This window comes from Ciconia boyciana, chromosome 6, assembly GCF_034638445.1.
Source record: "Ciconia boyciana chromosome 6, ASM3463844v1, whole genome shotgun sequence".
NCBI classification, from domain to species: domain Eukaryota; kingdom Metazoa; phylum Chordata; class Aves; order Ciconiiformes; family Ciconiidae; genus Ciconia; species Ciconia boyciana.
In genome coordinates this window covers 34,552,319-34,577,637 of record NC_132939.1, presented here as the reverse complement: position 1 = coordinate 34,577,637, position 25,319 = coordinate 34,552,319, and the positions used below count along the sequence as shown (strand labels likewise).

General features: G+C 44.2%; 3 protein-coding genes across 7 annotated transcripts in view; 2 read left to right on the top strand and 1 right to left on the bottom strand.

Moving 5' to 3' along the window:
- Positions 1-1,932: 1,932 nt before the first annotated feature.
- PLEK2 (pleckstrin 2) lies at positions 1,933-13,296 on the top strand. The gene is made up of 9 exons (XM_072865833.1): positions 1,933-2,181; positions 4,838-5,002; positions 6,001-6,182; positions 6,912-7,003; positions 7,338-7,525; positions 8,012-8,113; positions 9,515-9,598; positions 10,762-10,840; positions 11,903-13,296. The coding sequence occupies exons 1-9, from the start codon at positions 2,134-2,136 to the stop codon at positions 12,028-12,030; spliced, it is 1,068 nt and encodes a 355-aa protein (XP_072721934.1). The 5' UTR covers positions 1,933-2,133; the 3' UTR covers positions 12,031-13,296.
- Positions 13,297-13,530: 234 nt separating this feature from the next.
- On the bottom strand, positions 13,531-18,330 carry LOC140653592 (galectin-related protein A-like). The gene is made up of 5 exons (XM_072865834.1): positions 18,160-18,330; positions 15,698-15,786; positions 14,734-14,908; positions 14,194-14,378; positions 13,531-13,669 (listed from the first exon to the last, which is right to left on the bottom strand). The coding sequence occupies exons 1-4, from the start codon at positions 18,181-18,183 to the stop codon at positions 14,235-14,237; spliced, it is 432 nt and encodes a 143-aa protein (XP_072721935.1). The 5' UTR covers positions 18,184-18,330; the 3' UTR covers positions 13,531-13,669; positions 14,194-14,234.
- An 851-nt stretch (positions 18,331-19,181) lies between these two features.
- The window catches only part of ZFYVE26 (zinc finger FYVE-type containing 26), a 53,348-nt gene continuing 47,210 nt past the window's right edge, over positions 19,182-25,319 (top strand). For 3 of the 5 annotated variants that reach the window (XM_072864209.1, XM_072864208.1, XM_072864206.1), the window contains exons 1-5: positions 19,182-19,286; positions 19,727-19,939; positions 21,440-21,518; positions 22,347-22,436; positions 24,367-24,919. In XM_072864209.1, the coding sequence (XP_072720310.1) occupies positions 19,749-19,939; positions 21,440-21,518; positions 22,347-22,436; positions 24,367-24,919 (913 nt within the window). In that variant the 5' untranslated portion in view covers positions 19,182-19,286; positions 19,727-19,748. Of the gene's footprint in view, positions 19,345-19,431; positions 19,940-21,439; positions 21,519-22,346; positions 22,437-24,366; positions 24,920-25,319 lie in introns of those variants that run through there. The other 2 variants (XM_072864207.1, XM_072864210.1) reach the window with 2 other exon arrangements.

The window sequence follows — 25,319 nt, the reverse complement described above, 5'->3', positions numbered from 1 at the left end:
TTGCCAAGATCCGTCTGCAGGGTTGTGGGTGGTCTGCGTGCTGGAGGAAAAGAGCTCGCTCGGATCTCTGGTGAGGGCTGGTTATGGTGCAATTCTGAGATCACTGGCTGAGCAAGAGCCCCCTGCAAGCTCCTGCCTGTCCTCACTAGCATGAAATTATCTCACCCACCTTGTTATAAGTTGCCTGCAGTAACAAGCTGAACAATATTAAGTCAAACCTCAAATACCAAACGGTGGAACACTGTATTCCTGGAGCTGGTTATATAAAGAGTGTGTGTCCAGGAAACACACGCAGCATTAATGTCTCTTGTGTACCTAGACTCAAGTTTTCTTCTCTTTTCTCGGGTTTAATTCTGATGTACAGAACCTTGTGAGCTGAAATTTATTTTCTTTTTTCTGCTGACTGCATCAGTTTTTTCCCCAAGATTCTGCTTCTGAGTACAGCTTTTATTTATATATATTTATGTATATACACAGAGACAGCGATTATTTATTAAATTAAAAGAAATACACTCAGTTCATTTCTGCTTTATTTTAAGGCCACAATAATATAAAAAAAATACCAAAATTTCCATTGATATCTTTGAAAATACTACATACCTACAGCAAAAAATACTCTTCCAGGTGTTCTGTTAAACTTACTGTACTTAACTTTAGACTGAAGAACAAACATAACTGGGATATGACTAACGCAGCCGGTTGCCTCATGGCTGCCTGCCTTTTCCAAAGTGGCAAAGGGAGTACAGTAGGAGCTACGTAGGTAACTTCCACATGGGCTGGCTGCTTTTGAAATCTCAGCCAGCGTGCTTTCTCTTCATACAGCAATCGATTTTTCTAACTTCAAGTAGTGTTCAGTCACCCATTGTATTTCTCATGATCTCTGCAGGACTGTTCCCTGGGTCGTCTCCAGTGCATTGTCAGGTTTGAATTCTTTGGTATCTTGCTCTTCCTTGCTAAAAGTTATAAAAAATACTATAAAGATAAAGAAATTATTTGTTTGTTCCTTTTCCTCGGTACATCAAAGTGTGACCAGTAATCTGATCCGGTGTGCAAAGACTGAGAGATACTTGAGTTACTTTGTCTTACTGAACTCTGGACTCTCTTTTTACATAGCAACGAGTGCTTTTGTTTATTTGTTATACCCTACATCATGTTTCTTATCACAGCCCCCGGCTCTGCCCACGTATATCACCTTAATTTTGGTACAAGTCAGGGAATGCTAACAGTACAGCAAAGACTATTACTTCTGAACAGCAGTGCTGTCTGAAATACTAATACTGGTTTATTTCATCAGGACAAGATTTGATAGATCTATGAAACAGATTTATCATGGGCGAAGTCTTCAAAAATGCAATAAACATCTAGGCTCGTATTCAGACATAAAAAAGGCACTCTGCTTCAGAGGCACTCAGGAGTTACAAGAGGTCACTGCACGGTGTCCATTGATCAGACTGCTTTACCCAAAGCCTGAATAGTTGCTTATGTAGGGATTTAGGATATTAAGTTGAGAATCTTGGTTTATATGCCCAGAGGTCACTGAAAGTAGAGTGGGCTTTTAGGTGCTTTGGGGCTTCTTTGGTAAAATAAATTTCTAGCAAAAGAAATTATTTTAAGGTTTGTAAAAGCCTCCTTGTAATCATAATGTTCTATATGTTACACTTAAGGTGTTCTGATCTGTAGAACCCCTATAAGATGTGTTTATTAGATGAGGAATTTTAAGTGGTAAAGTTGATTAGTCTGAAGTTTTGAGGGATGCGATTTTACAGTTCTGCTTCTCCCTCCTATGCAATACCTGATTTGTCATCATGTGGCTGCTTATATTGGCCAACTCACTCGGTGGTGGTTTTTTGCTATGCTAAATTCTGTGAAATTCTTTTGAGATCCTTTTTAGACTTCCCTTTGTTTTACTTCCCAGACGGCAGGTAACATATCAGGGCCAGCTCACTGTTTAACTAATGTCTCATAGGTAGGAAGAGAGGGAGAAAAAAACAGGGAAGGTAGAGTGCGTCATGCTGGAGGAGGAGAGTAGCAAAGAAAAATGAGCTTTCTTAAACAAATTGCCTGCAGAGGCACGGGCTGCCAGGGCTCAGGCGCTTCTCGGCGGGGGCTTGGCTCTCTTCCCTGCTGGCCACGATGGAGGAAGCAGCTGGAGTCCTGAAGGAGGGCTTCCTCGTCAAACGGGTAAGAGCTCCGGTTCCCCTTCGTGCGGTTCTGCTCAAACGTGGCAGCAGCCCCTGAGCAGGGACTGGACGGCAAGGCAGCCCGTTGGGCGCTGGGTTTGAGGGGCTCCTGCCTGCTCCTGGGAAAGGAGCTCCTCCAGGTCTGTGCAGATGCGTGCCGGGGGAGCTGCATGAACTGCAGGTGTTCGCTACCCTCCCTCGACTTTCTCTGTATTGGTATTTATTTACCCAAAGGAAAGTGAATTAGCTATCAGGATTACTCAGTTAGTTATCAGAAAGACAGTATGTCTGCACATAGGGCACACCTCTGCAAAGAGCACATAAAAAACTACCTGGCAAATGGCTACACGGCAGCAGTGGAAGCGGCCATGGGAGGAAGGAGAGAGGGAAGATGTTTTGACAGTCTCTTAAGATAGTTTGTGCCTTCTTTAGTGACCCAGCTGAGCAGGGTTTCCCATTTCATATGAGAGGATGGAGAACCCACTACCCTTTTTGAAGGGGATCAGAGCAATGGAAACGTAGAAACGTGTTTGAAATAACTTTTGTTCCACACCCCTCAAGCGGCACTGTAAGAAAATTTTAGCCAAAATGTGGAGAAAAGAGCTGAAAGATGGTGTCACAGATTTCAGCCTTTCCAACACTTCTCCCTATAGGACCAAGTCAGTCATAGCTGGGACACAAGAGGACAACTTAGGAAGGGGCATAAGCTGCTTTTAGTACCAAGACCCTGTCTCAATGACTAATACGGTCCTTGATTGCACACAAAAAATGTGATTCAAAGGTTTGTTCATAGCTTTGCCACGTCTTGGGAAATGCTTTTCTACAGTACGTGGCAGTGCTTCTGGTGCTAACATGAAGGTAATTCTGGTTAGGAGCTCTCCTGGCGGGGCTCCTGGCCGGCCAGCCAGCTAGCCGCCAGCCATGTGAAGCCATGCTCTACACGGAGAAGGGCTGCACGCCCCGAGCTGTTCCTCATCCTCCCTTCTGCAGCGAGGGCAGAGCAGTCCCGGCTCCTGCTCTCCCCTCTGGGCCACGGTTGTCTTTTGTGGCTCTTAAGCGACTACTGAATTCAAGATGGGAAGCCAAGGTGCCAAGTGTGTGAGAGGAACAGGTTATCAGAAGCACACTGAGCTGTAACTGCCAGCAGTCTGTACAACACCACCAAGATACACAGTTTGATAGGAAGGAGACCACAAAGAAGATGCCTAAAGGAAACTGAGGGAGAAGGGACAAGGGATCCAGAGGAAAAAATGAGGGAGGGGTGGGATCAGGTAAAGAAAACAGAGATTTCTCAAGAAGAGAGCAGAAGCAAGGAGATGATGTAAATGCATTATGAATTACTGAATTATGTATTGTAATGTATTATAAAGTAAATATGTGGAAGTCAGGTAAAGATAAAGAAAAAAAGGTAAGGCAACCTCCTGAAAAAGAGGAAATCTCCAAGAAGGAAAGAAAAGAGCCATAGCAAATAACATACTCTGAGGAAAAATGGCCAAGGGACTTTACAACAGGTGAAAAAAACACTGAAGAAGGCAAAGGGAAGGCGAGAACAAACCCAAGTTAGATAAATTGTATTTAGTATAGACTAGAAGACATAGATCTAAAGTGCCCTGGATTTTAGAGACTGATTACCCTACCTTTTCTTGGAAATTGCTGTTTTTCCCCTTTACTCATAGAGAATTAATGAGCTTTGATTCCTGCCACAACTGGACCTTGCATGTTCCTTTCTTCCAGCTATGCCCACCCTCCCCCAGGTGTCAGAGCTTCCTCGACCCAGTGCTTCGCTGCTGGCTGTAATGCTCCATCGCCTGTAGAAATGCAAGTCAGCTCCTCGCACCTCGAAGCTGGACCTGACACTGTCAGACAGGACTGAGCCTGTCAGTGCCAGCCCTCGCTGGGTTTGCTCTCCTGTACAGCCAGACTAAAAAGAGCCGGGGGCTGTTTACAGAGGGGGAAAGAGGTTTTGTCTGTATTCTGGTATAACCCAGGAGGCATTCGACAGCAGCCTTCATTCGGTCTTTTGCCATTAAAAAGCGTATTTCCTTTACAGGAAACAGTAGCACAGGGAATGTTTTAGCCCAGGAGGTTGGAGGCAGGTAGGATAGAAATAAACCACTCATTAGCAGTAAGAGGGGATGTAAGGAAAAGCCAATTCACTCAGCAAAGCACTCTCAAAACCACTTGGCACCTACAGCCACATCAAAATGACAAAGAACAGAACACATCAAACACCACCCAGGCTCATGGGAGAGGAGGAGTTTGTCTCCAAGAGCCCTCACACATTTCGGATTTAGTGCTGTTCCTGCCTGGTGCTGTCAGCGAGCAGGTGTGCACCTAAATGACAGCTCTGAGATAATTCATGTCAGCTTTTGCAAGAAACAATTTTTGCCAGCAAAGAAGATGTCCTTGCTGGAGAAAGAGCAAAGCACCTTTCTATTGCTCTGTGATTTTATAGCGATGGAGCTGTGCTATTTTGTTACTAAAAATGCGTGTTTCAGGAAGAACAGGACTCATGATGACTTCTTGTGTTTCTTTTCGTACAGTTTCCTATTAGTTTATGGTATTTTCACAAAAAAAAAAAAAGAAAAAAAAAAGAAAATACAGTAATTTCTCAATGCTCGTGTTAAAGTTAGCTATGTGGATTTCTTCCCCTCTAGGGACATATTGTTCGTAACTGGAAAGTGAGATGGTTCGTTCTGCTTCAGGACAAGCTGCTGTATTACAAAATTGAAGGAGGCAAGAAGGAGCCTTCTCCAAAGGGCAGGATCCTTTTGGATGGCTGCACTATTACTTGTCCATGCCTGGAATATGAGAACAGACCGGTACGACTGCAAAAATGTATCCCTTCTCAATGATGTTCACTTTCTAACTTCTCCCTAGTCTTTTCCTCTCCTCCTGACTTCTTTGATTGCTGCAACCATATCACTGGGGTATGTGTTTCCAGAATTAGGCCCAACCAAAAGCAAGCTGCCATTAGCAGTGTAACCAGGACGAGCAATGAACTCCCTCATTGTGTCTTTGCTGTTCCCTGTGCCCAAATCTGAGTCACAGCCGTTAACCAAAAAAAAAACCAAACACCCCCCCCACACACACACAGTGGGAAGAATAAATGCAAATACATCAGCCCAACAGTGTGTGGAGGGAGGACATGAACAGCTCAATAAAATCTGAGGAGGATGGGAAAAAAAGGAAACTTATCACCTCTGATACTTCTGTTAAACCCTGGCTGTGTCCACAGGGCGCTGCTGGGCAGCCAGGTCAAACTCCCTTTTGCTTCGCCAGTGGGACTTCACTGCTGTGGAAAGTTTCCAGCAAGAGGGCTCTGGAAGGGAAAGTGCCTCCTGCGCTTCTCTGCTCACCCGCGGGTAGTGGCAATGCAGGCTTCCTCTGAGTGGGGCCAGAAGGGAAATGACTCTGGAAGATGCTGACTATTTCAGTACTTCCCATGGCAGAAAGAGCCTAGTGAGAGCCTGTAGTTGTTGAGAGACTAGAGATCTGGATGTGAAAAGCTCCACAGTCAGCAGCACACTCCTATGTAATCCAGTATCTGGGTGGTCTGCTCTCTTTTGAGTACGACAAGCTGCACGCATGCAAACCATGCTTGGAACTGAAAACCCAGGGATTGGGGGGTGGGGGGGGAGAGAAAAAAAAAAACAGAGTTGTGCCCACCATCCTTCTGGCCAAGAATTGCTCTGTACTGCTCAGGTGGGATGCCATATCAGGCTTATTTGTGTCACTTGGGCCAGTGCCAAAAGAAGCAAAATGCAAGTAGAGGACAATAGCTAAATTATGTTATTGCTTTGCGCTTCTTTCTCCACAGCTACTCATCAAACTAAAGACAAAAACCAACACAGACTATTTCCTTGAATGTTGCTCCAGGGAGGAGCGAGACTCTTGGGCTTTGGACATCACTGGAGCTATTCATGCTGGTCACCCAGTACAGGTACAAGAGCTTCACAGAATGAAGAACTCTTTCAAACTGCTAGAGAATATCAGCCTCCAGTAAGTGTATATGGTTTCTTCTTCTGCTGTTGCTGTAGTCTGCAAATTGCCTGAGCTGATGGATGGGGAAGCTCTTCTCTGCACGGATCCACTCCTGTGTGGCCGGGAGCCTCTAAACTGGCTGCTCTGCCCTAGGTTTGCACACACTTTTGCCAGGGCACAGGAATGCACCTTTTCCTGACCATCAGTTTTTTGGGGGTATGTGGATTCTGCACAGGCCTCTCACTGCTGGCTTGAAGACCTTCCTAGTCAGCTGCAGAGGTTCTCATTGGGGAGATATATTACCTTGGAAGATGCAATGTCAGGGAAAGACTGAGCGATGACATTGTTCATGCCATGTTGATGAGCTTTCAAAGATGATAGTCAGAATCCAGACTAGGATTTTTAGGGTGTATCATGTTAAACAAGAGGAAACAGAGAACTGATTAAGAAACAGAAAAATTACATTAATTTGATCTGTGTTGAGAAGGTAAATGGAGGCTGACTATAGCTCAGTTTGAAGTGTTTTAAATTGAAAGATACTTTGTGAGGCATCTTGCTTAGTGCTGCTATTGGGACAATAAAGATTTCCTACGCCAGACTTAAGATAAAACTCATGGGGGAGTATCTAGACTGTTTCCCATCTCTGTGTTGGTAATCATGAGGGCATCCCAGGCACTGACAGAAGTACGTGATAGTTTCTGCCTGTCTTTCTATTCTAGTAACATTGTCCTGTGTTCTCTTCTACAGCCACATAGTGGAGAGAATGTGTGACAGCAGTACTGGAATTAAGCTGACCCGCAACTTGGAGCAAGGCAACAGATACAAAGAGACCTTCACAGGTACACCTGCTGCAGGCAAAGAGCTTCCTCACACCTGACATGCCACACTGCAGTGGCAAGGGAGCTACTGTACTGCCTTCCTGGTGGGATCAGTTGTGGCCCAGTGGAAAGTACTGGTGCAGCCAAGTTCTCCGACACCTTTCTCTCTTGCTCTTTGGATATATGGAAGCACACGTAGGGACCCCACGCTTTTGGTCAACCTTGCACTTCATTGACAGTGTTTGTGATGGTGCCAAAACGTTTCAGCAAATGAAAGCCTGTGTGGGAAGACACCATCTGTCTTGCCTTGGACGAGCACGTTGCCTTGGTATGAGAGCTGCCTTTCTCCCTGCAGGTTCTGCTCTGGTGGACTGGCTCATCTCCAACAGCTTTGCGGTGTCACGGTTCGAGGCCGTCACCTTGGCATCCATGCTGATGGAGGAGAACTTCATCAAGCCTGTGGGAGCCCGTAGCACTGAGGCCATGCGCTACGGCGACCTCTCTGAGCAGTTCCTCGACGACTCCACCGCACTGTACATGTTTGTAAGTGATGTGGCTGCCTCCTCTGATTTGGGGCAGTGGTAAAGGGGGCATGCACAGCATGCAACCAAAGGCAAAATATGCAGGCTGTGAAAGCAGACAGAGAAGGAGCAGCTCTGGGCTTTTAGTAGTGCTAACACTTGCACTTTTGCTGGAGACAAATAGCTACATGGATATGGAGGGATCTACAAATTACATAATTAGGCATTAAAAGGGGTGTGTCCCTCGGGTGCAGTGCTGTGTCTGCATTTAACAGAGGCTGTGCTGTAGTTCTGCTAAAGCTCAAGTCCACAGTGCATGTGTAGGCTTTACAGCTGTAATTCGTTGCTTGTAAACCTCAGACCTGCTGAGCTGAGCAGCAGGGGTACGGAGTAGAATTTACTCAGGGGAAAATGAGATAAAAAGAGCTCAAGGAAAATAAAATGCAGAACTTTGTACTTAAGAGTGCGTTTCAATTAAAAAGTGAAACCATCTTTTCCCTATATGCAGGCTGAGAGCAGTAAGAAAAATATCAGTTCCAGGGAAGAGCTACAATTTAACATCTCTGAATTAAGTGGCACAATTGTGAAGCAAGGATTCTTAGTGAAACAGGTAAATAAAGTCTGAACCTTCACTGGGAAACAAGAAAAACGACAGCTCTTAGGGCTTCCTGGGGAATAAATGTGATTTATACAAGTGTGGCTGGAGAGTTGTGGCCAGCAGAGCTAACCTGCCTGTGAGTACAGAGATCATGTGGTGAAGAGCATCTAGTTACAAAGAAGTGAGCTGTGGAACTTGCTTCTCAGGCAGGGTTAATTGGATATTCTGTATATATTGAGTGTATACTGGAAGGTATAAAATAGTATCAAAAGCAAAAGTCCCACACAAACTCCAAATCCCACCAGAGGTGTTACAGTCACTTCCAAGCAGATCCACTGTTCCTCTGGTCTAACCTGTCCCACCCAGGTTGTTTGAGCATCTATGATGTTCTGCTGGCCACAGACAAATTTCAAAGCTGAGTAGATTGACATTTGCATGAAGTGGACATTAACTGTGGACAGTCACTCATGTACACATGGACGCTCTAGTGGTGGTGAGACCTGTTTTATTTGGGCATAATTACCTGTTAGTAGTAACTGTTTACCGGATCCCACCCTTAGTCTGCAAGATTTAGTTTCCGACCCTTGGTATGAACAAGATGAGGATCAATCGCACTGTTTCAAAGTACAACGCAGCCACCTGCAGAGGGAACCCTACCTGCACTGCATGGCCACGTTTCCACTCTGCAGCTTTGTACCCTGAGCTCCGATTTTTGTGTTGTGCAAACTGGATCATCAGATGCTCCCCAACCCTCCCTCCTCCAGCTGCCAGGGTGCAGCGAGGGCTGACGGTGGGCTGGGTGCCAGGAGCTGCTGGGGGATCCCCACGGGCCGGCAGGGAAGCTCCCCATCACCACAGGACATGAGAGCTGCCCAGGAGTCTCTCCCCATGGTCAGCAGCAGTAAGGGGCATCCCACAGCGGCCCCAGCCCTAGGCTGGCCCTGAGCCCCACCACCAAACCTCCAGGAGCCGGGGGAAGCCCCCAGGGCCTGGCACAGGCTTGCAGTGCTGCCCTGCACTGTCAGCAGCTGAGAGGGCTGGGGGGGAAAGAGTGAAGAGCTGCAAAAGGCCTGACATAATACCCTCAGAGCATGCACAGCATGGGTTTTTAATCCAAGACCCATATTTAATCTGAAATTAAGAGCAGGAATCAGGTATATAATCACTTGGTCCTGTCACTCTGCTTTCTTGGTTCTCAGCACAGGAAGAGAGAGAGGAAGGAATTATCGAAGTATGAAGAAGAATGTTAAGCAGAAAATCCTGGGAGTTACTAAGATGTCAGAAAAGATTTTTCTCTGTTGGCTTCAAAACCTCATTTTTCAGTATCTAATTAGGTCTCCCCTACAGCCTGCAGGAAAATGGCCATTGCAGGATGTATTTACTGGTGGTAACTTTAATTCTTCTGTTTTGCAGGGGCACAAGAGGAAAAACTGGAAGGTGAGGAGATTTGTTTTGAGAGCTGATCCTGCTTTTTTGCACTACTATGACCCCACTAAGGTATGTGGGTGGGGAGTTACTACCTGTAGAAATCCTCTTCCAGACCTAAACATTATAATGAAAATACAACTATGCTGTAAATGTTTCTCTCACCCAAATCTCCTTCTGGGTTCCTCTACTCATTTCCTGGGGAATAAGACCTCTCTGGCCTTACCCTGGGAGGTTGTCCTTGTAGGATTTCCTATCCCTGCGTCTTCCCTCCTGTCTTTTCCCCAGTGAGATTCCTTTTCCTTAGCCGAGGGGCAACAGTTTTCTTGGGATTGGTCTTTTGCTGTACCCACATAGTCTGGGACCGTGCTCCTGCAGGGATTCCTCCTGGCCTGTGATCTTTCCGGGCTGACATCCCGCCACTTGAAGGTCATACTGCTACTGGGATTTTTTACTTTCTTATTCCAACATTGAATAGGATCTCCTTGATGCCGAAGTATTTATAGGAATTTCTGCTACTAAGTTTTAAACTTGCTCAGGGAATAGTAGAATTTATCTTCATGGATATAATAATCAACGTGAACAACCCAGAAGGGCATGTGGATCCATCAGCCCCAGATGCATAGGGTGCCACAAAGCCCAACAGGTTGCTAAAAGAACATGTATAGAAATGCTTTATGTGACTTCCAAAGAAAACACAAACAACATAACAGTGAAAAGAGCTTATGGAGCTGGTTCATTTTTTGTTGCCTGTTTTTTGGTGGGGTTTTATTGCACTGCAACTCGCCCTTGTAATGCTATAAACTCAAACTGCAGAACCTGAAGATCAGACAAGAGAGCCAGCCCACTAGTGAAAACAGTCAAATTTTTCCCAGACAGTCTCAGTGAAAAGCAGCAAGCTAAAAACTTGCAGAAATACATATATATATTTTTTTTTTTAATCTGGGTTGTTATTGATAAGACTATACATAAGTTTGAAATGTGATTGTTAGCCTACCCTTGTGCTTTTAATTGCTCTCCATCATTCCCAGCTACCTCAGAGAAACATCTGAGACTGAAACAACATAGTAATGCATTTAATTACATGTCCTAATTGACTTCTCTTGTGACATGGATGTTTTATATCTGGAAGGACGCATTACATGTCCACCTTCATAAAAATAATTTATGTGCTCTGGGAAATTATTCTAATGATGATATTTTCCAGATAAGCCTCATTTTATTTTTCTTTGCAGGAAGAAAACAGGCCAGTAGGTGGATTTTCTCTTCGTGGCTGTCTTGTCTCAGCTCTGGAGGACAACGGAGTCCCAGCAGGTAAGCACGAGCCTCTAAACTTTCATACATACATATTCATGCCATAGCAATACAGTTTTTGGGTGTGGATTTGTGTGTATGGCTGGCTGTATGCACAAGTAGGTTGGCCTTTCCTCTCCCCTTGCAAGCAAGGGAAGAGGCATATCATAAAAAATCCCCATACTGCTGGGTTGTCCATACCAGAGGGGATTTTTTTTTACCGTTATTTCCACATATCTTGGGTGTTCCCCTTTTTATGGGCTTTTCTCAGTCAGATGACCTCTGAGACAGTCCTAAGACACTGATTAATATTCCAGAGTTAACAGACAGAGAGGAAACGCCTTCTTTTTAGATGTTGTTTAACTCCTCAAGATGCCTCAAGACTAACTGTTTAAAGTCTTGAGGCATCCCCTGATGCCATCCCTTTTCTGTGTGTCCTCTCTACTTATGCTATTACCTTTTCCTTTGTGATCTGCTAGAATCCAAATGAAGGGGAGACATAAGGAGAGCAATACAAAAACCAGTTCTCCGAGTGAATACGCTTAGCTTAGGCATTTGTCTAGAACCTCAGCCTCACAGATAAGTGTTTCTGCTGTTAAAGCAATTTATTTTATGACAGTAAGCACAATGTGTGGATCTCAAATAGGGAGCATCTTTCTAAAGACAAAAGACAGGGTCTGAAAAAGATACGGTCCAGGGTGGGGGGCCATAATGAACAAGAGAGCTCCTTGCTAAGAGGAACCCGAAGACAGGCAGGAGCAAATCTGATCTACTGCACAAACTGGTAGGGAGTTAATCCTTCTATTGAACAACTCAAGTAAGATTCTCCATCTAAACAGCAGCTATTTTATATATGAAGCATAGTACACAGTAGTTCATACAGTTTATGGGAGGGGTGTCTGTCCTATATTTTGCAGAAGGGAAACCAAAGACACAAGAGTTTTAGATGTCTTCTCCATAATGAAATGAGAAAGTCTGATACCCTGATTCACTAAATTAAAATTCTTCCCTATGAAGCTTCATATCTGCCACAAAGCATTTCTCTGTGCACCTTCCTGACCTGTCGTATTTGTTTCTCTGCAGGAGTGAAGGGCAACGTGCAAGGCAACCTCTTCAAAATCATCACCAAAAATGACATTCATTATTATATCCAGGCCAGCTCTAAGGCAGAGCGAGCACAGTGGATTGAGGCAATCAAACCACTGACATGAGTAAGGTGGACTCCATGCCAAATGATAAGTCACATTTGTGACCAAGTTTCCTGCTCTCATTGTCTGGGAGTGTTGTTTTTCCCTTAGATAGTCTATTTTTGCTATTTGTATCGCCATATCACCTAGCAATTCCTGGCAGACCAGCATCCCAGGTGCCTAGGAGTCATGTAGATCCATAATAATTCCCCACCAAGAACTTATCATCTAACCAAGAGACAAAAGACAACAGGTGGATACAGAAAAACGGGGCTTTACAAGGAAACAATGAGATATAATATTCCAAGATGGAAGAAAATAATTTTTTTTTACAAGTTTTCAGTCTATATCTGGCAGATCCAGGTTGTGTTTTATCCTAAAGCGGAAATGTCTTGCTCCTTTCCCCTTTATAAAGGGGCTCATAAACTTAATTAGTTAAGATTGACTGAATTGAAGTGATGAAAGGTCCTGGTGTCTGAGGCTGCCTTTCTTGGTATACCACAAGAGTCTTATGCTAAGTCACAATCCAACTGCCAGGATAATCACAATTGCAAAACAAACCAGGGGTCTGTCTGCCCATCTGTCTGCTCTACCATTTGGTTCTCTGCTAGGCTGGAAAAGACCAAAGGATCCTCCTCTCCAGTATATAGATTATTCTTGTGCTGGTAATAGCCTGTAGCGGCACAGGATCCTGAGTATCAAATCAGACCAGTGGCAGTTATTCCAGACAATCACTGGTGCTGAATATATTGGAAGAAATCACTCAGCTGTAAAAGCAAGACTTTTCCTCCTGATTATCACCATAAGTCCATTTATGTGGAGCACCATGGGGACCGAGAACTCTAATAGCAGTTCTGACTATTGCTTTTTCTATTTTAAGCCATTAAATTTTCCATTCTTTGTCTAGTAAACTTGACTTTGATATAATTAAATATAAAAAAAAGTTCAGTGCATTTGAATCTCCTGTGCTCTTTAGACATGATTTTTCTCAGAGGACAGTTTAACTATATGAAAATAATGGTTTCATACACTGTAAATTTAGATTTATATAGAAACTGATACATTCTCCACAACACCAGAGGGTAGAATGGAACGTATGAGATGACTAAAACACCCGACCAGCTTGCTGATACACTGTTTTCATAAAATTCCTCATGTTATCTGAGTACCTGTATCTGACAGCCAGACTCTGCAGAGCTTCCAAAAGCCCTCTGAAGACAGCATGCTATATATCTTCCCTGAAGTAACAGAGGAATTTGATAGCCCTCTATCCACAGAACCACCTCTTTGCAGGTTTTTTCTCCAAGTTATGTACTGAAAAAAAGTCTCTTCGTCTAGAGACTTCCCCCTTCATCCTGTGTTATAACCGACCAATTAAACATAGCCAAAGGCAGCAGCTATGATATATGCTTATATATGTATTAGAATAGCTATGTATTTAGGACTTCTTTCAAAATCTACAGCAACGAATAACAGCACAACACTCACATGCATTCAAATATTTAACAGAGCTGGTAAAGAAGTTTGCCAGCAAAGATGCAGTTTTAATTACATACAAGAATGAGCAATGCATTTCAGCTACAGATACCATTTCCTAGGGCTGGTCCAGAGAAGACTGTGAAATCCACAGCTGCTGAAACCTTTCAATTCACGAGAACGCTACCTGCAAGAGACAGGGATGGTGGTAAGGCATTTATTGCTCTGTACTGGGAAGCACAAACGGCTTTGTGCTGACTGAGCAGAGCTTCTAGGAAAATCAACTCCTTCCTGATAATGTAAGCCTTGCTGGGGCCCACCAGACTCCTTTATTCACTTATAAGGAAATCTTCTGCTTCTCTTTTCTCAGTCCCACCACCTGCATACTGCCCAGTTCCTGTCACAAGGGTAACAGCCACCCCACCACAGAGGACTGACCTCCACCAGCTGGCATGCCTGGGGGATTCGGGGACCATGAGGATGTGAGATACTGCATAGCATCATAAATCTTGCAGTTTGGGATGCCAAGAGAGTATCTCAGCAAAGGCCTTCTGATTTACCTGGACCAGCCATAGCTCTGCAATTGCTGAGCGTGTATGAGAAAAAAAGTGTATGTTTCAAACACATCAGCAAATGAAAAAGATACAGTTCCCACTCTCCAGAATAAGCCAGGGTAAAAAGATAAAACATTTCTCAGACAGGAGAAAGTACATTTGCCTCTGTCCTCTGGTGATATTGTGGTCTCCTTTTTTTCAAGCCACTTTGGTAAGCTTGATGTCCCCTGTGATCTGCAAAGCTTTCACCAAGTTCAGGGGCTGAATGCGGTGAGTGAAGTCACAGAGCTGCCGTCCATCAAGCAAGACTCGTATTTGCTGGTGTTCACATAAGAGCTCCATCTGCAATGGAAAAGGACAGGCAATGGTGTTAGAGACAAGTGGCAGAGCTGATTTCACCAGCATGGGCTTAGAACCCCATGTGATGGGGATAGTGAAGCACAAAGTCTACTGGTTCTTCTGAAATGTCCCTAATAAATAACCTACTCTCTGCTGAGATGATACTGTCAAGGTCCTTATAGTGAGTTCTCTCACTAAGACTAGAGAAAGGAATGGATCTCTCCCATCAGGGCTTGAACTGTTACCCTCTGTGCCATACTAGACGAGTTAACAGTTAGCTATTTGTGGTCATATACGTAGCCTTCAGCCTTTCTCCCCCCCTTTTCCCCACCCTAATCATAGTACCCCAAAAAGTTACCTTAAATGTGTCGCCTGCTGTAAATGGGAAGTAGGGAATAGTCATCTCTTCTCTTCCCCATTTCCCAGCAATTCGTGCATTTCGGGTGATGGATTTGTCACTAAAGTTAACTGTAAATAACAGCCCAACATCTTTGTTTGCATCCACTGGATCACAGAGCAGAGTCACTGAAAAGCTGAAAAAAACAATTAAATGACTGGGACTTTCAGAAATGTGAAAGGACATGGTAAGCACATCAGAAGCCCAAAAAGATTAAAGGAAGCTATTGATTTCTTGTCAGACTGAAACACAGGACTCCTGCAGGGACTGTGCACAGGCTTAAAAGCTGCAGAAAGGGATGAGAACAGGCCAGTCTTTGTTTCTCCTCTGGTTTCTGGTAGGATGCTAGTGACTTCTGATGTTGCTTTCCCTCTCTTGTGACTGGAATCAAACACATTTGTGGATAAGCCAATTCCAATTTGTATCCTAAAAGAGGTTATGGAAAACTCTTCACCAGTGTTGATTGCACTGGAGTTGATCACTGTAGATGCAAAAAAGTGTAATGACAGCACAGTTGCTGTCATCCAGACTAAACACAGCAATGAACCTGCACCTCCAGTGCCAAAACCACTGGTTTGCAAATGGTATTGATTCCAGCCTCCAGCAGACAACCGAGATGTGGGTTCAAAATCGCACCTCTTCCTGGAGGGGAAATGCCTCTTGTGTGTCCCCTCCGGTTTGCATTAGATAAGGGGAAGGAGTAGAAAATGCTGGCAGGGCAGTCAGAAGGTCCAAATAGTGAATTCTTTCTCACTCTTTTAATCTCAATCTAAGAGCAGGAAAATTAAATAGAGCTATAAATTATGAATCTATATGACTTTTCTTCCTCCCGAAGAGCACAGACCCTCAAGAAATCACTTCAATTTAGAAGACAGGTAGGAGCATGTAAGGCAGGGGTGAAGCCCCCACCAGCCCCTTCACCTACCTCCTGGGGTTGGAGTGTACCACCCCGATGACTGTGAGTTTCATGGCTGGTCTCAGGCCACCTTTAATTTCACCAACATACTGCTCCACCTGCAGGGAACAGTGAAAACCTGTTGCGGTAGGTCACGCCATGGGTTAACCAGCTTCAACAGCTGCTTTGGTCACCTCTTACAGCTTGATTTTATTTTTACACGTACAAAAGAACTTAAAAATATTTCCAGCCTAAAGTACTTCTTATGCTTTTGGTATAAATTCTGTGAGTTCCAGTATCTGAATCGAGCGAGAGGGCTGCTGCAACCAAACGACCGATAACCAGGTGGTAGCTGCCTGGCAGGCCTGCTGCCTCCAGCAGGCAGTTTCTGACCAAAAGTACTGTCAGTAAAATGAGTGGCCGCTGTCACTGCTCCACCTGACCGACATGTGTGACTACCGTGACTACCGACCCTGACGGCATGCCTCAGGTGGCTCTGGGAACAGCCACTGCTGACTTAGGCAACTGACACCACTCCCCAAGACCAGAGCAGGTACTGCAAGCGCTGAGGCTGCGGTGACCCACACGTCTCACAGGTGACAGGACCCAGATAGCTGACACACCTGGGACGAGTCGGTGACACCTGCTATGGTCTAACGACACAATAAATCTGCTTGCAGTGCTCCATGCAGCAGATCAAAAGCTTTGTGGCGGCATGATGCAGAGCACAGACTCTGTGTGAACTTGCTCTGCCAGCTCAAATTCGTTAACAGATTTTGGTAGGCTAACTTGGTACCAGCAGGCTTTATGCTGGGCCAGGTAGCTTCTGTCCTCCGCCATAAGAGCACAAAGCCAGCATGGATGCTGCGCTGCCACCGCATTTTGACAGAAACGCAACCGTGTCCTCACAGCTGATCCCAGTCGTGCCTGTCCCCATCACTTTTTCAAAGCCAGAAAATGGCTTCTTGGTGGATCTACTTTTGTCCCGTTCACAAGAGACCTGTAGTTGCAAACTCCACCCAAAGATCAGAGAATTGCTCCAAGTAATTCTCTAACAGCTTCAATGGTCAGTGGAGAAACTGATACAGGCAATGGTTGACATGGAAAAATGAGAGAGTGAGCTTGGAAACAAGTGATAGGGATATTTTGAGAGTTCAGTTTCAGAAATGGCTTTAAAATGTAAATGCCAGAGTACTACACCATAGCATGTAATCACTCCCTATGCAGTCACTTAGAAAGAAGCTGCTATAAAACACTAAGTGTTATTAGCAATTTGTGTAACACTGATAATATTCCAAGGCAATGCACAGCAGACCCTATTTTAGATAAAAAGCGCTTTATCGTTCCAGTGTTCCAAGGCAAAAATTCAGACATTTTTTGCTAGAAGACCTGCACAATATATGTATGGTTTAGTATTTTGACTATGAGAGGCACTACATCAGCATGGAAACCCATGAACTTCTGTTCACAGCAAATGGGCTTCCATTCAAGTGTAAGTTGCTACAGGTATTTCATACGTATTTTTAAATTTTGGAAAATATAACCTATGTTAGATTTTTAAATTATTGAATTGCATCTTCTTAACAGCAACACAAATTAGAGATGAAAAATGTTTTGCCTATACTTCATTTCCTAATTTCAATATACTAGTTATATCTTCTGCTAAGATTATCTTAAACAATGTATTTTCCCACCTTGATATTTACAGCTCCACAGATATATTAACAAACCTCTAATTCCTAACAAGGCCAATATTGGAAGAAATTAATCACAAAATACCTTCAAAAATGACAGCACTATTGCTGATTGTTAGTAATGTACATTTACCCTTGCAGAAGTGGGCAGGTGACTCCAGCAGGTATGTTTTGAACTTTGTAGCAAAGGAAAAGCGTCAACCACCTGAGATGTCTTACATGAGGGAGCAGTTCCTCAAGTAAGGAGTCTGACTGTAAGGAGGTACTTTAAACTGGATAAAGCAATTAGAGAGTGGGTAATAAGCATAAAAGTAGGTAATAAGCATAAATGAAGTTCATTTACCCCCAGGCTAAATGAACTTCATCCTTATACAGGTTCTGTGTCCCACTAAAGCTTCTTCCTTGCCTACACAAGAGACAAGATACAAAATAATACCCCAAATTGAAGTGCACTTTGAGAAATTGTTTGCGCAGAGCTGCATCATAGTAAGCACCATCATTAAAGGCACAGGGAATCAGAACTGAATAGACTGAATGACGACCACATGGTTTCAACGCTTACAGCTCGTCCAGTATGGCTGAAATGAGTTCAGAGGCACGACTACCCACGCGCCATTTCTCTGCGACGTTGAGTTGACAGTACAGGTGAAAAATACTCAGGATGCTGTAGCAGGTAATGGTACAAGCTCCTGCGGCATCTTACATGGTTTATTGGTGGGTCCCAGCACATGCACACGGACATAGCCCCCTTCCCATATTTTCTGTTCAGGAGCCCTGGGGACTCACTCAGTCACTTACTTTGGGACGCCTCTCCTCAGTCATCACCACTCTGCCTCTTAGACTTGCCTCCACCGCAGCAGTCCCCGAAGGAGTTTTTGTTTTGTGTGCCAGGACAAAACCAAACAAAAAGTCCGGAATAAAGGGAGGATGCTGGGGGGGGCTTATCTCTGCCAAACACCGGCTGGACACCACCCAGCCGAGCAGCTGAGTCACGGCCCTTCGCGCCTCGTCCCACTGGGGGAAGCTGACAAATACCACGGCCCGTGGTGCAGCTGAGCGGGCAGGGGGGCTGCAAGGGCGGGCAGGCCCCCGCCGCCCCGCACAGGAGTGCCTGGCAAGCCTACGGCTGCAGCTCGAGCTGTACCTACACCTACATATTTTCACAAAAGTCTTTAGAATTACGCGTGTGTGTGCATAGCATTTTGTATTTGTATATGTAATATATATAAATAACACATCATTTATTTAGGTACCATTTCTGTCCTCTCTCAAAGGGGCAACTATATATGTAACATATCTCTATACAGACCTATATACATCAAGTGAGGTATACGTACAGGGTTATACACATATACAAGGGGTAAATACACACACACACACGTATATACCCCTAGATGTATACGTCTCTCTCTGTATGTGTGTGTGCTTAGGTGTATATAACATACGCATATATAGCCTCCCCTCTGAGAGACGACGCACGGACTCCCACGCCTGGGCTTACTCGCCCACCCTTCGCCTCCTCACAGACCCCGCAGCGAGAGGCTCCGCAGCGGAACGGTCCCCGTGCGTGCCAGGGGGCGGAGCTTCGGGCGGAAGCCAATAAGAACCCCGAGAGGCCCGAGCACGGGGCGGAGCTGGTGTGCGGTAAGAGGAGGCCGTGGTGGGCGGAGATGGGCACGGTTAGCGGGGAGGGTGGGGCTTGCGCTGCCCGCGTTCCTGAGGCGGCGTCAGGCGCCCCAAAGAAAAATGGCGGTTTATTTACATTCTGCCCCAGCTCGGCCAATGGGCGGACGTCCGCCCGCGTGCCCGCCCGGCGGCGCGGTCAGCTGAGGCGGTGTCCAAGATGGCGGCGGTGAGGGGTGGTGTTACCGGGGCGGTGCAGTAGAGCCCAGCGTCGCCGGGGTGGCCGTGTCCTGCCCCGCCAGGTAATGCGGGCCGCCGAGCCGGGCCGGACCTTGCGGAGGAGGACGAGGCTGCGGGCAGGTGCGCGGCAGAGCGCGCGGCCCGGGGCAAGTGGCCGTGGCCGCTGCCGCCCCCCCCCCCCCCCCCCCAAAGACAGTCCCTCCCCTCCCCGCCGCGACGGGCGGCCCGGGAGCTCGTGCGGCGGTGGGGAGCGGCGGGAGCATCCCGCGGGCCGCTGGGCTGGGCTCCCTCGGGCGGCGCACCCGCGGCGGGGCGGTCATGGCCGAGCGGCAGCCGCGTTGTCAGCCCGCGATGCTTGTTGGCGCCTTATCCCCCTGAAGCCTGGCCTTGGATCTCCGCCTGTCCCTGCCCAGGTCGCGCTGTCCGTGCGAAGAAGAAATCGGGGGTGGTGCCCCAGCGCGCCCTTACAGCATCCGCCTTTGCGTGTGTCACCCTGCCCCAGGTCACCTGCTCGCCCTGGGAAGATGCATTCTTTTGGAAATGAAGAAGCGGTCTCTCTGGAGCGGCTCTTTGGGTTTTTCTGCGAGTGTGTACGGCATGGAGACTGGGAGCTTGCGCAGGCCTGTGTGCCCCAGCTGAGCCAGTGGCACGGAGATGGCCCTGAGAAGGTGGAAGCAATTCTTAAGGCTCTGGTAGCTTGTCCTGTGGGGGTAAGGTAAGTAAGGTACTGTTTTGGTTCAGTAGGCTTGCGTGTGAAATGAGGAGGGAGCCATTAGTCTAGTGGTGACTGTGGGAGACAGGCAGAATCTGGGAAGTAGCACTCGCTTCAGTGCTGAGGTGTCTTGGCTGTGCCTAGATGTGCTATTATCTGAACGTTGACATCTTATCAAGCACTTATCAAGCACTCCAAGCACTTAGCGGGCTGCCCAGCCCCCTGGGATAACGAGCTGTGTTCATTTATGCAGTTGACTTGGTTATTGATACAAGCTTAAAACTATTTGGAAGCATTCCAGAACTGATTTTGTTAGATCTTACTGAAGGATAAGAAGGAGAAGGAACATCTCCTGAAATTACATTCCTTTGAGCTTTGGTTAATTTAGAAATGGAACCACCAAGATCAGCACTGTAGTTATTTAAAATCTTCTCTTGTTTCCAGCTCTTGAAAGACCTTCCAATTTCTAAAAATTTAAACTCTAAGAAATTCAAATTATGCTATTGATTTCTTATTTCTCTCACACTGGATTTTGAAATGGCATTGGTTTTACTCAATCCTAGTTAGCTTTGATCTCTGCTTTTCAGGTAGGTGCATAAGAAGGGTGACTTTCCATCATGTCAGAGAACTTTGGTATTCCCCCTCTCCAAGCAGATGATCATACTTCTTTACATTAAAATTTGTATAATATTTTGGTAAAGGTTCTAAGAAACAGTTTACACTGACAGCAGTTAAAGGAGTCTGAAGGAAGGTGTGCACATGGTTAGATGAATATTGCTAACAGCCATGTGAGACATAAGCATTTTTGATCTTTTTATCATTTTAGTTGCTATCACATCTAAAGACTTTAGTTAGCAGTGCTGAGATTTTTAAAGGCCAATAAACTATCTTGTGCTTTTTCCTTTTCCTAGTCCCTTTGACAATACTGAATATTTTCCCTAGCTGTGTAGGCTTTGGAATGTGTGTATAAGTGCTGGAGCACATGAAAAGCTGATGGAAATTAGAAGTGTTCTTTGTTTAATTAGTACATTACTTCACTTTTAGCTTGGCCATAGAGCTGCACTTGTGCTGCTGTGACCTAAAACTAGTTTATTTTTTTTGGGTAGAACTAGACAGAACAGGAAATAGCAGTATTTGGCAAGTGGTCAGATTTCAAAGAAATCTGCTGAAGTGCTCAGAGGGCTATACAGACTGAACTTTAGACCAGAAATAAATTTCGTTGTTTTGAAGCAAAGAACTATGGCAGTAGTGTTGGTATTTGGCAGATCTAAAAGCAGTTATTTGCATAGCAGAAATCATTGAGTTAATGTGTAAGTAGTACCAATATTCTGGTGTCTCTGCATTCTCTTCCTGTCTGACTTACCTTTAGCTATTTAGTCATCTTTGTTTTTATCTTGCACAAAGAGATATAAAAATCAAAATTACCTCTGACAGTGTTTTCCTGGATCTTAGAGATGGGAACAACCTTGAATAATCTGGTGTATGCACTTATTGCTTTTGTAGATGGGGACAGAATTCTAGCCCATGGAGAACTGCGTGGCTTTGGCTTCTTGTGCTGGAAAAATGGCTTGCCAGGAATCAGGTACAGAAACATCTAGCTGACTTCCAAGTGCAACTTATAGCTCTGACTTCCAAGTGTAAAATGTCAGCCTAGTTGCTTATTTAAATTATAGGCTTTCCCATGTTTCATGGATTTAAGTTCTCAAGGTAGCTGGAGAGAGGTATTGTTTTTGCTTTCAACAAACTTGTCAGGAAACAGCTGTTAATCTTCTCCACACTGGAGAGGAAAATTGGGATTTTTTTTTTTGTTTGTTTAGGTAACAGAAGTTGGCTTTTGAGCATTGGGCATTTCTGTAAATGGAAAGCATGAGTGTATTGACTTCTGCATTTGTGTAGCAGCTTTCTTACATTAAAGATGAAATAGCTCGGGCATCAGACAGTTCTTTAGATGGTGAGGGATGTTCTTGCAGTATTGCTGTTTTCAGACAGGTGTTTTCAGACATGTTTCATAAGTAAAGGAGAAACTAGTCTTTTTTCCTTTTTTTTTTAATTGGTATACTGGGATGTGTGATCATACTTTTTTTTTTAAATTCATTTGTCATTGTCACTACTTAGACTTGCATTTTTTCTTTACCTTCTGAGGAAAGATGCCTCTAGTTGGTGGGTTTGTAACTCCTGACAAAATGATACTTGTCTCTTTTTCCAAATGTATAGATAAATGGAATCCACTGGTGTGGGAGCAGGACCTAATTGTGGAATAGCCTTTAATTGAGAATTGAGTATCTTCAGAGAGATGTTTCAATCTGCCTCAAAATGTTAATGAAATAGCTAAGATTAGGTTTATATGGTAATGTAAAGAAATAAAAGTTTTATTGGCTAATGTTTTTCCCATTCTCTTATATTGTTTCAGAAAACTGTTCCAGTTGTTCTTCAGAGAGAAACTGAATTTTTATTGTTCTTGGAAGAACTACAGAAAGATATCTCTGAGGAAGTCCTAAAGGTGAGCTACTTAGTATGCCCTACTTTTTGTTAGTTATGCAAAATGTCCAACTTTATCAGGTTTTGGGATTAAAGTTAATGCTTCCTGCTAACTCGACTGCCTGAGATGCTAATGTGTTATTAATCTTCTAGGCAACTGCAAGAGACTGTAATTCAGATTCCTTTCTGAAGTTAATCCAATATGCTCACAAATGATTTCTCTGGCTAGAGAGGAGGCTGTAGGCAGGCAAGCTTTTCTATGTGGTCTTTCTAACACACTTCAGTCCTGACTGCAGCTACTTGCCACAGTCTTATATCTATAGACACCTTTAGTAATCAGAAGCCTAAAACCAACTGTGAGCCAAAATAAACCATAGTGAGCAAGCACACATTTTAAAAGTATGTGTATTTTCTTTTTCTTCTTCCTGAGATCTTAATTTTCATCTCTTCTGCACCCCTTTGCCCCCTTCCTGGAAGTTTTTGGGCGCTGTACTGTTACTACTGTTGTTATTTGGTAACTGATATGATGTGTGCTCTGAGGTTCAGGAACCATTTTTCCATTATTAATTAATACATGCAAACTGATTTATTTGAGAAATACATGCAAATATGCAAAGATGGATTAATATCAAAAGAAAGTATAGAGCAGGAAATCAGGAGAGTTACTAGCTGTAGAACTGTCCTAATTTGGTGTTAGTTACAACAGAATTAGACCTGACATGGTGTGTGGAATGTCCTCAGATGTTGCTTCGAGTCTTATAGGTTCAAACTCTTAAAAGAATCTTTTTGTTTGCCTTTTTTAAGAGGAAAATGAAAACTTATTATATTCAGAGGCTATTTGCAGTTTTTGACTATGAATAAGGAAAAGATGTTCAGTATTTCTCTTAAGGATACAGAATTAGCAATTACAGGGTCAAAGCAAGCAAGGTAAACTTGACTGTTGATTAAAATAAATCTGCTTGGAAGTCTGTTAATGACTAATGAAGTCTATGTATGTTACCATCTAACCTCCAAGGTCATGAAAGATTCCACTGTTGTCTGCAGTGTTGCACAGAAATAGGAGATTCAGCAACCTCATATCTTTGTCACAATTACTGTCAGAGACATGTTAGTAGGTAGAGTTATGTTTTGGTCTAGCAAATAAAGGAAAGGATGTTGTGGACTTGTCTTCTACTGCTAACCTCATTTTTGTGCACCAACCACCTCTCCCCTCCATATTCCCCAAGTTGTCTCTTCCAGCCAAAGACAGCACTCATATAGTTCCAGAAGTGCCACAAATGCTGCTGAATTGCTATTCAACTGGGTTGTCCCTCACCTTCCCACCCCTTATTGGGAGACCTGATTGGGATTTGTTTGTCTGTTTGTTTTCCCCTTCTTAGTTCTGGAATTGTAGGTTTACTTCTGTTAGCAAGAAAAACTACTCTTGCTTAAGAAAGAAGTCTGTGAGATGGCTTCTGAATCTGTTCGCCAGTTTTAACCAAGTTTGAAAAATTAGTGTTGGTAAAGATGATGCAGTTGGTAGATAGATGGTATGAATCTGGAAAAGTAGGATTAAAAAAAAAAAAGACTGAACACTAATCATCATGCTCTTACTGATTTATGAAGATACAGTCACATCAATATATTGCTAAGAGGTAGAATACGGTAATGCTTCAGCCATCCTGTAGGAGCTGCCTGTGAACTAAGATAACGTGCTTATGAGCACATGGCCCATATAGTGTAGTTGTGTATTATATGATTCTTTATATTTTGTTACATATTCAGGCATATCCACTCTTCTAGGAAGGATATTGGACAAGGTGGACCATTATTAATGGATTTCCTAGCTAGTACAATGTTTGCAAATTGATTTATCTTCTTGCTTTCAAGTTTCTCCTATTTTTTTTAAAATAATTAATTTTGTATTTTTAATGGAGTCTGAAAGGCTTACTCTTTTATTATTTCCCTATCAGGAACTGTTTGAAGCATTTGAGTGCACCCAGAACAAGCACATCACAGACAGGAAAAGAAGAGATGGCTGTTCTCACAGATTCAGTTTGGATGTTGTTTCAGCACTTCGGAAGCTTTTGCTGCGTGCTCCCCAGAGGGCAAAAGCCCTGCTGGAGTTCTTCCAGGAGGAACAAGGCATACACAGCCCCTCATTCCAGCAATATTGCTCTCTACAAAACATCTTCGTTGAATTTCTTCGTGACTCCTTGAAATCTCTGCAGAGGCTTCAGTGCAGTTCTGAGATTTCAGCAGAACTAGATCAAAGAGAACTTGTAGATACAATTTATGCTGCTCTCAGTATAGTGACTTTTGAGGTGGAGCATCAGGCAGATGAAGTACGGCACCTATTCAGGGAGCTCTTGGATGTATGCTGGGCTGAGGGAAGCCCACTGAGGGAGGAGAAGCTACTGAGCTGTATGCTGAGGAAACAGAGCCATGGCCTGTTAAGCCTCTATAGCAGTGTTCTCATAGAAAGAACAAGAGAAAAATTCCTGGTGTCAAAATCAATACGAAAAGGTTTGTTTCACTTTTTGCTTTGTTTTCATTTCTTGTTTAACAAAGCCATTGAGGCATTAAACAGGCAAGTTGTCGAGAAGTCGGGCAGTGTTCTTGTTAAAGTGCCTTAACAAGCCATGGAGTCTTGTAAAAGATGATGCTAAAATGACTTAAAGCAAGGAATTGGCTTGGGAACCCCAGAGCATAAGGGAATTGGCATAGGAACCCCCTACATTTCTGCAGTCTGTGCTGCCTTCTTTTGTGAGCACTTCCTTTACCACCCCTTGTTGTGCTCTATTTTAATCTGCTCAACGTTTCTCCTGCTGAAGATCTTGCTTGTAACTAGAAGATCGACTTTCCATATGTATATAAAGTTTTGATTGGTTCAGCTCCAGCTTGGGGTCATCTGTGTTGGAGGATG